At 33.5% G+C, this 10,713-nt stretch overlaps 1 protein-coding gene across 1 annotated transcript; it reads right to left on the bottom strand.

Annotated features, from left to right (window-relative positions):
• Positions 1–1,459: 1,459 nt before the first annotated feature.
• LOC139839378 (probable glycosyltransferase At5g20260) lies at positions 1,460–3,761 on the bottom strand. The gene is made up of 4 exons (XM_071829444.1): positions 3,672–3,761; positions 3,396–3,553; positions 2,948–3,305; positions 1,460–2,128 (listed from the first exon to the last, which is right to left on the bottom strand). Exons 1-4 carry the CDS (start codon positions 3,759–3,761, stop codon positions 1,460–1,462), a joined length of 1,275 nt encoding a protein of 424 aa, XP_071685545.1.
• Positions 3,762–10,713: the final 6,952 nt, after the last annotated feature.

Genomic DNA, 10,713 nt, shown 5'->3' with positions numbered 1-10,713 from the left:
TATTAGGCACAAGTAACTTAAACGATATACATATGAGTTTAGATCAAAAATCCCTTAGCTTGATTATATTAATTACTTTTTAGTAAGCTCGATTTATAGGGACGGTACCGTTAGGTTTGACAAACCTCGCCTCAACCTACGAGGTGCTTATTCTGTTATAACTTGTACACTTGATCGGTGTATGCTTAGAAAGGGTAAAGGAAAGATGTGTAGCGCTTTAGCTATCCGCGGGGTTAAAGCTTTATAATCAAGTGCGCATGCTTATGTATAATTTTTACGATGTTTTCAGAAATCTTGTGGCCTAACTTACGAAATGCTTTACTAAATCTGTAGATTCACTCAACGTTTTTCGTTGACGTTTTGCATGTTTTTATCTCAGGTCCATAGAGGTATTGCTTCCACTTTGAAGAGTTGTCATGATTGCTTGTTAGCTGCTAGTACTGGATGTTGTCCAGCATGTTTTCGTCATGACGTATTTTAAGAACACATATTCGTATTGAAAACTGTCGTTTCAAACTATGTTTTGGTTTACTTAAGTTGGTTATATATGTCAACTACTTTTCAAACATATTTCTTTAATAAATTACTTTGCTTTGATATTAAATGCGAATACTTTTTCAGAAACGTCACATATAGAGGGCGTGACCGTTAAACTGTGGGACCAGAGTTAATACATCGTTAGTAGATTCTGACGGGGTATTACATTGTTGAAATAAATCATCAACTGATGTCAAAAAATTGCCGTTCAAAAAAAAATGAAAAAGGAAAGATATCTCGTCCTCAAAGTTGCTACGGGAAGAAACATTGCAGGGCAATGAGGGCAGTGGCGGAATTTAGTGGACTTCGGAGGGCGTATCCGCCCCACCTGGATTTAACGGGGAAAAAAATTTGACACTAAAAAATTGAAAATTTTACCAAAAAATAAGTATTTTTTTAATGTTTACCCCTGCTAACAATGAAAAATTTATTAAATTTTTACACCCGCCCCATCTGTACCCGGGTTCAAGTTCCGCCACTGGATGAGGATGAGGGCGGTCGAGGGAGGAGGAGGTCGGGGACATTGCCAGCGACGCCCTCGGAGGGAGTGTTCGATGACTGGTTCCATAACGTGCCACTGAGATTGGTCTAAATCAATTAATTATGTCAGCATGTCATCAAGCTTCAAACATGATTCACCTCATAACAATTTTCTCTTAACTTATGATTATGAATTATGATATATCGATCGATTCTCAGTTTTGCCATTCTCCTTTAAGAAAAATTGGCGAGAAGTTATTAAAAATTAAATGATTAATGGTAATAAATGAGAGTAAAATACGTAGATCATGTGATCGTTCATGGTTGTTCCACTTTTACGTACACATCATATATTAAAGTTGCACACATTACTGATAAATGCAAATGAAATCCAGTTAGAACAAAACATTACACGTATTATCACACTTATCGCTTGCATCGATCAAGATTCTCGCAATTGAAAGTTGAGTCTTCTTAGCCACACAGAATGAAGAATCATGTGAAAAACATCAAAGTTTTTAGCTGGAATATTAAGTGTGAAGTGTTTTTGTACTTCCATCACCTTTTTTTGCAACTCCAAGTACTTTGAAAATGGTATATCATCCAAAACTCCTTTCAAATCAGGGATGTTTGTTACGGCTACTTGTACTGAAAACTGACTCCAATCCAACACATCGTTATACGGTAAAACGTAATGATCTTTGATAACGACAGGAACGCATCCCATATGAATTGCTTCTGTTAATCTAGCACTTGCCACTTCGTAACCGCTAGGACATAAGCAATACTTACTTTTACTTAGTAACTCGGTGTAGTTTTCGCCTTTTGGAAGGTAACTATGGACTTGAATATCACTGTCTTGTTTGTTTCCCCAGGATTGGAACAACTTATTTCGTACATATCCATGGTTTCCACCTGCGAAGAAGGCTAATATCGATCGATTGTTAGGCGATTGGCCACTGCCTACGAGTGGGATGTTGTTAAATGGCCCGTAAATCTCGGACATTGACACGTCACGCCTTGGAATGAAACCTTCTGAAGTGTTGGCATTGCAAAGCACTCTTATGAGATTTTCAAAGAGTTTAGGGTTTCCCTTAGAAACCCATGGCCCCTGTTATTACACATAACCAATTACAATTATTGTCTTACTTCTATTTTTTTAGATAATAATGATGTATATATGACTGCCTTAAATAGACGGGTAAACAGATAAGGTGCTCCTTTTTCAAGTTATTTTTGAAAGGGTATCTTTTGCTCAATCCGGGTTATCATGTTACTATTTTTGACCCTTTCCCTTGTTGGGTAAGGTCTTCTTTTCAGGTTATCACGTTACTGTTTCCGACCATTTTCTCTAGTTGGATAAGCATATAAAGTTTTTCTTTTTCGATTTTTTTTTTTTTTTGAAATGGTAATAAACCATTCAAAAGTTTGAAAAATAGAAAACTTAGGAAAAAAATTTGCAAACATAGTAATTCCGGACTTCCAAACTCCGGATTTCACCATTTCACCCAAAACCGGAGTTTGGAACTCCGGTTTCAGCCCTCTCTCATCAAAAGCTGCACGTTTACTGACCATAATTTGGGTGAAAATGTTAAAGCCGGAGTTCCAAACTCCGGCTTTGGATGAAATGCTGAAATCCGGATTTTAAAACTCCGGAATTACTATGTTTGCAAAATATTTTTCAGGTTTTCTGTTTTTCAAACTTTTGAATGGTTTATTACCATTTCAAAAAAAAAATCTTCTTTTTCAAACTACTGTTTTCCCTATTTGGAATATACATATAAAGTTTTTCTTTTTCAAACTGCCCGAGAAAGGGTATCTTTTACTCATACTGGATTAGCCTGTAACCGTTTCTACAATATTTATGACCACCTCGATCATGAGGAGTATCTTTTAGTTGCAGCCCTCATGGAAAAAATTGTATACGTACCCAATCATGACAAGCCACGTAGAAATGATCAGCACCGTTGCTGCGGTTCCAATACGGATACCTCTCAGCAATGACACCTATGTAGTCTTCGACTATCACTTGCATACGTCTAAAAAATCCGGATTTTTCTGTAGGCATGTAAAGGTATTGAACAATGTTGGAGACGCTTATGGGGATAAAAAACGCATGAGCTTCATCGGGATGGTTAGCCACCACCGGGTGTCCTTTTCGCTCCATTTGTTGGATGAAGTCACCTTCTATACTGTATATACATTTCATCGGACCATTATGCGCTAATGGAGCGTCTCCTTCATTATAAATCCATATCTTGAATGTCTTCATCATCTCATTATAACTCCTGAACATATAATTAATCCAAAATTAGAAACTGTACGTGGAGCTAGTTAAAGTGAACACTTTTACAGAGACGTAGGAAATCATTACTTACTGAAGAAAGGCAAACGGGTTTTTGTACATGGTTGTTTCTGAAATGAAGCTACCATTATCGTCAGTCGATGCAAACCTCTTATCGACAATGGCTTTACGGATATTGTATCTTGCTTTAGCTAACTGGTCTTCGATTGCTAGACGTCTATTATCGTTTCTCTAACAAGACATAAACATTAATCCACGTTAGAAAACTAATAAGTAAACGATTTCATTTCTATCAAAATAAGCAAATCAAAGATAGAAAACTTAAATTATGAAGTTAAATAATAAATACTTTGATGTTGGATGCAGCTTCATTTTGCACAAGAAGTAGAAGTGAAAATAGTAGGCTTAACGTTATTGTGAATTTGGTAGCAACTGCCATTCTTATTTCTACGTACTTTGCCTTTCTCACTTTATGGATCTACTCCTACATGTCCAACTTTTATTGGACGTGTGTGTATATATAATATCATACATATACTAAATAAGTACAAATGGTTAGTTACTTAGTTTGCACTCAAAACTGTGGTAATAGTTATAAAACTTAATGCTATTTAATTTTAAATTAAAAAAAAAAAAATTTGCGTTGGCAGGCTGGAAGTCATTTAATTGACAAATTAAAATGGAGTGTTTTTGAACTTAGATATGGATACAGACATAATGTTATGTGAATCCTATCTATAACAAAATAGATAAATCTTACATGGTCTAGCTAAATTAATATTGAAAAAAGATTTTGCTAATGACTTAGAGTTGTTAACATGTATCTTATCACTGCACATAGCAGTTACTAATCAATTTTATTGTGGTTATTATCTAAATGTACACTATTTTTAAACGTGTAAACGACTCCTAAAAAATGAATATATGCAAATTAAATACTACTCCACCTAACACATTTGTAGCAGTTTTGTAATTTATAGAAAATTGTAAAGGCAACGAAGCGAAAAATTAATGTGATTTGATTATGAAATATTAGAGTGATTCGTACACTATAAAAACTTATACATACATACACTAGTAAAACTTCTTCAGCGTTATACATAACAACATTATAATACGGAGTACATTTTTAGTGATGTACATTTATAGTGATGTACGGATAATGTCAGTGCTTATTAAGACGTCAGAACACACTTAATATATTATTCTCCTAATTTAATATATCTATAAGCTACGCACTCGAATTATATCTTGACCGTGTTTGATTTTTTTCTAACCCTTTAAAGATATGTTTTTGAGAATGTTTGAACATAATCACGAATATTATAACTCCAACTGATAAGTTATCTTGTGATGATTATCTGTTAATGCCGTATTATATATTACAGTAGTATTCACGAATCATGTTCATGTAGGTTGAGTGGTTACCGCGCTTTTCTAAGTGTTCAGAGGTCTCGAGTTCGAGTCTAAAGTGAGGATTTCATAATGCAATTGTTGTGCAATTGATCATTGAGTCCTCTAAGATTTTGGCAAATGGCGACTTGATGGATATGATTGAGTGAGTGACTTTAATACCTCTATATCCAGAAAATACGTATTACTAGTAGTATTCAAGTAATCATAAAACGGTCAACTGGACAAGCAACATAAATAACGAATATAGTGTACTTTAGAATACGAATAAATCGACTTTTAGCTTTAACAACACTCTAACTGATCATTAAACAATAGATCTGATAAGAATATGCATATAGATCAAGAAGATACTCCGTATCTTTTTCCGTTGGATAAAAACATTTTATAAAAACCATTTAAATTGTTAAAGTTGTTGACTTCAATAAATCATGTCTCAATGGCTGCAGATCCAATTTGCATAGAAGATGCAGTACGTTATGAGAATGCTAAACTAATTTTTTAAATTTTTTTCCGCTCGAAAAAAATTCATGTTGCATAGAAAGTGCAGTACGTTACGCCTTACGGTATACGGAGTATTATCAAATTTAACTGTTTTTCTTCAAATAATAGTACTCGTAATTCATACGAGTATTAATTATCAATCGTTAATTAATATATTATTCTGTATCATCTTAGGAATTATGAAAATTTACTTCTCAAAATAAATGGCTCATTTAACCTTTAAAAGTTTTTCTTTTACAAATTTTAACTTTTTGTATATTTATTTATTTTATTTTATATAATATAAATAAAAAAATTACCAGAAAAATACCAGTGTAAGTCACATATTTTTTGAAAATGTTCTAATGTAGGCTACTGGTGACAGATTACCCGCGTGTGCAGTCCATAAAGTTAACGGACGTTAACAAGAAGCATTCATAGATTGAATTGAGTAGAGTTTCAGATTCCTGATTAATCCTTCAAGCTTCGTGTTGCATCAGATCTTGTTAAAATTTATCTCTGAACAGCAGATCGAAAAGTCAAAGTTTGTGAGATATTGGTCAACAATTCAATTGGATCGTTTCTCGATTTTTCAGATTTTGATTTTCGTTCACGAGTGTTAGGTGATGGAGTTACAACAACTTTCATGAAGAAATCGTATCCTAAAAATGCCTAAATCTCAAATTTTTTAACGTCTGTTAGCTTTAAGGACTGCACACGCGAGTAATCAGTCACCAATAGCCTACATTGGAACACTTTTTGAAAGTATGTGTCATACTGTAACGACCCAGCTTTTTCGACTCGCTTTTGTGCTTTGTACTTTCACGAAACTGCGTATTCGTGCGTACTGAGCTAGCTTATGCTCTGGAATCTTTAATCATGATTAATTACTCTCGTTAATATCTTACAACGTGCTATTAAGTGTGTAATCACTTAACTTGATCCCCGAATACTTTTACGACCGTTGGTATCACTTATCGTTTTAAACAAGATACGTACTTGGTAAACGTTAAACTTCTGTCGTAATTGGAATATTATGACTGCGTAAACTTGATTGTGATTTATTATAACAATTACTTGGCTTAAGGGCTTATTTAATTAAGCTTAGTGTTTACTAATGCTTACTAGTTACCTTAATTGACTTTCCATGTCCCGACTTGTCTTTTCGACACGCGCTTTTCACGAATAATATTTCGAATATTATTTACGTACAAAATTAATTATTATTAACTATTTCTAATTAACTAATGTAAGTAGTTAATTACTTGGGTTTTTTACTAATTGGTTACATACTTGTACATGGGCTTTTATTATTGGACTTGGGCTATCAAGGCCCACCCTACATTACTTAATGGACTACTAGTAAGCCCACTATTATGCTAATAATTCTTTAAGGTTAAATAAGGATTAATTAGTTAAATGAGGAGACAAAAATGTTCAAGCATGCAAGCACCAACTTTCCATGCATTTAACTTATTACTCTTCCTAGCATTCACCATCCTCCCACACTTGAAAGTTGAGTTTTGACTTCTTCTTTTAGCCACCAAAACCGTTGGCCATATGGGCATGGGAGGAGAGTTCCATTTTTCTTTTTTGTTACTTATAAACTAGTCTTTACTTCATTCCACACACACATCATACTTGCACTTTATTTTCTCTCAACTTTTCTCTCAAAATTGTAAGTAATATGTTTTATTTTTCTTCTTCTTTTTCCTTTGAAACCGAATTCTATATCATCATCATCATACTAGTTTGTTGTTTGTTGTCAAAGATCAAGCTTCCTAGTTTGTATCTTCATGTAATCTTGCTTCTTACATCCTTTGTTTGATGAGAAGTCAAGAACAAGAATCTAAGCTTGTTAGCTTATGGTTCTACACTTGAAATATTATAAAGATCTAAAGTTCATAAGCTTTAAGATCTTACTTGTGTTCATGTTTTGTAAACTTAAGGTTTATTTTCTTAAGATCCAAGCTTTGGCTTGAATCTTCTAAAGTATGAAACAAACATGAACTTATTACTTGTAACTTTAGTTTAGTTCTTCATTTTATTTATTTATTTTCGTGATTTAAATATATTGGTCAAGTATTACTAATTAATCTTGATCTCATTTTTCTTGAAACTAAAGTTTAAACTTTGTAAGTTCAAGAATATGGAAGTTTAACTTTCTAGTTATAACTTCACACACTTATGTTGGATCTAAGTTTCTATAACTTATGGTCTTCCAATTATGTTGTAAACAAAAGCTTATGAGCCAAAATATATTCTACAAGATTAGAAATCTAAGTTTCATAACTTATGGTTTTATTAAAGTAAAGATCCAAGTTCTATAACTTAGGATTTAACTTAAGAACACTAGATCTAGACTTTCTAGTCTAGGATTTTCAAGATCTAACTAAGATTTAAATTCTACAACTTAAGATCTTGTTTATTTAGTTTACATTCAAGTTTATAGCTTAATATTATTATTAAAACTCGTGTATGTGTCGGATCTAAGATCTTGATGTAACTTTGGTTCATCAACCTACTTACAACCCTTAAAGGAGTTGTGCTATATATATATATATCTTAGACATACACTAGTGTCATTACGGTCAAAACTTGGTTAAGATGATGCAAACACATCAATGAGTTGTACACTTGAAGCTACAAGCATTAAAGATGAGAACCGTGATGAGCATCAAGCACCAAGAACCCACCGGAACATTTTGCTTACTGTTTTTGGGATCTGATTCGTAACCTGGGCTACTGGAAAGTTAATTTCCAGAATGTTCGGTTCGAGTAGATGACTTTTCGTTTAAGACTCGTCTTAATCCGATTTACAGTTTAGGATTTATAGCCTTCCGAAAGTCACTACACCCTTGTAACGTTGTGCTGATATTTCTGACCTACTCGCACTTAAACCGTCGCCACGGTCAAACGAAGACGAGTTTGGTTCTGAAAATTGGTCAGCCACTAGGGGACTCCCATACGGAGCCATAGCCACTGATTACGCGTCTTTTCGACTTACATAGAGGTCGTAGCAGCTGATCAAAGTCAGCCTTTATTTCGATCTCTATTCTTGATTGAAACTTACTTTACCCTTTTGACTTATGATGAATGATGATGATACTTAAGACCTAATTTATATACTTTTAAACCTTTGGGAACGATTTACTGACTTAGTAACTTTTGACTTAGGTTGAGGACCTTTCGGACCAACTACTTGCTTACTTATCCGAATCAACTTTACTACTTTTCACTGTGAGTTATAGCATCCCTTTTTACTTTAACTATTTTGGGACTGAGAATACATGCGCTTTTTTACGTTTTACATACTAGGCACAAGTACTTGAACTTTATATATGTGTGGGTTATACAACGGCATAAATTTTTCCTTAGCTCGGTAACGTTTAGTCATTGGTTTTTGAACCGGTGAACGCGAATCTTAGATATAGATCCATAGGGTTTGACATCCCCACTCGGGCTAGTCGTGCTAGCATTTAACGGGTGTTTAATACTTCGTAAACATACGCACTCGCCAAGTGTACTTTTAGGGGGTGATATCTACGTTAAGTTAGTTACCAAGTGCCCACGGTTGAACATATACTTTATCATACTGATTTGAATTACTGATTTAAACTGCTGGTTGAAGCACTGAAATCTCGTGGCCTACATTACATTACTGATTACAAACAAACTATAGCTCACCAACATTCCTATTGACTCTTTTTAAGCATGTATTTCTCAGGTGCTTAGACGTTGTTGCTTCCGCTGTTAGACTTGCAGTCTTGATGTTACAGACTTGCTGTGTTAGACTTCCGCTGCATTACTTAGAGATGTCTCAATCATGGAACTTTTATTTTGCATTCGTAACTTACGTTATTTTCAAACAATGGCTTTGTAACTCCCTTTGGGTCACGTACTTATGTTTATGCTTCTATTCATAGGAAGCACGTTATCTTTTGTAAAACGCTATATTTTCATGAATGCTAAACTGGTTTTCAAACATCATATAGTGTTTGACCTTGTAATGATCCTGTTGTTGATAATCCGTATACGATGGTTTTGTATGGGGCGTCACACATACACTGATATTTTCCTAAGTATATATCCTACATTGAACCAAAAGTGAAAGTATATAGCGTATTTATAGTTTAAACCTTATTATATAACTAGATTTAAAGAGCTCGTGTGTTGCACGGGGACTCTTGCGAACACTTTTTATAGTATATAGCCAGCGTATATATAATATAAATATTATATGATAATTGTCATATATTGTTAGAGATTTATGAGCCCGTGCGTTGATATTTAAGAACTTTATCAAAAACATTCACAATAGATAGATTGTTGCTTACACTTAATCGCAAACAATTAAGTTTTTTAACAACATTTTTTTGGATCTAGTTAGATCATGTGATCGCTGATCAACACCTTCATATGTATAATGTGCAACTAAAGATGAATCTTCTCATTTGAGTTTTAAATTTTATAAATAAGGAGTACATTTTAAAAGATCCACGTACCTGAAGCATTCATCTTTCTAATCCCAACAATAACAAAAGTAATGGCAGTCCACCTGAATAACTCATAATTAAAAATAGAAAAATCAGAAGCAGTGTAGATGAGCATCGAATATAAGAACAATAACACACAAATTGTTTATAAAAAATCATAACAATATAACCTTTATGTGATCACAATGACCTTCATAATTAGCAAAAAAAAATTGTGCAGCAAAGTCTTGTAATTGGAAACAGAATCTGCAAAAAAGTTATGAAAATTTGAAAGATACTCATTAACATTAATCACATTGAATTCAAAAAAGTTAGCACAATTTCATCAAACATAAATTGCAATTACACGACCAACTGTTGAGAAAAGTGACACCGAATTATAGCAAACCACTAGTAATAATATGAAAACGATAATAAAGGAACACCGAGATTTAACGTGGAAAACCCCAATAGGGTAAAAACCACGGGCACGGAAAGAAACGTTTCACTAATAAGAATAATAGGAATTACAACTTCTCTCTAATTACAAGGATAATTACTAATGCTTATATCTCTTGCAATTAGGAGACTAAACTCAAACTCTCTATTACACTCTTAGAATATAAGAAGAAGAATGTGTTTTGGAATGATTTGAATGCTTGCTTATGGCTCTATTTATAGTAGTAAGGATTGGGATTTGGTGAGAGTTAGGCAAGTTAGGTAATGAAAAGTGTTACCTACAACTTACCAACAACTATCCACTTATTTTACCAACAACCATCTGTAGTGACCCGAACTTTTTCATGTTTATATATATTAATTGAGATTGATATTTACATGATTAAATGTTTCCAACATGTTAAGCAATCAAACTTGTTAAGACTTGATTAATTGAAATATGTTTCATATAGACAATTGACCACCCAAGTTGACCGGTGATTCACGAACGTTAAAACTTGTAAAAACTATATGATGACATATATATGGATATATATATATAGTTAACATGATACTATGATA

This window comes from Rutidosis leptorrhynchoides, chromosome 4, assembly GCF_046630445.1.
Source record: "Rutidosis leptorrhynchoides isolate AG116_Rl617_1_P2 chromosome 4, CSIRO_AGI_Rlap_v1, whole genome shotgun sequence".
In the NCBI taxonomy this organism is placed as follows: Eukaryota; Viridiplantae; Streptophyta; class Magnoliopsida; order Asterales; family Asteraceae; genus Rutidosis; species Rutidosis leptorrhynchoides.
This window is presented reverse-complemented; position numbering and strand designations above follow the sequence as displayed.

What these genes read in the sequence shown, in the direction of transcription:
- LOC139839378 (XM_071829444.1), bottom strand. Translation starts at nt 3,761, where the DNA reads ATGGCAGTTGCTACCAAATTCACAATAACGTTAAGCCTACTATTTTCA. An exon ending in AAGCTGCATCCAACATCAAA is followed by an intron (nt 3,554 to 3,671) that starts GTATTTATTATT and finishes ATGTCTTGTTAG; the next exon opens with AGAAACGATAATAGACGTCT. An exon ending in AACCCGTTTGCCTTTCTTCA is followed by an intron (nt 3,306 to 3,395) that starts GTAAGTAATGAT and finishes TTATATGTTCAG; the next exon opens with GAGTTATAATGAGATGATGA.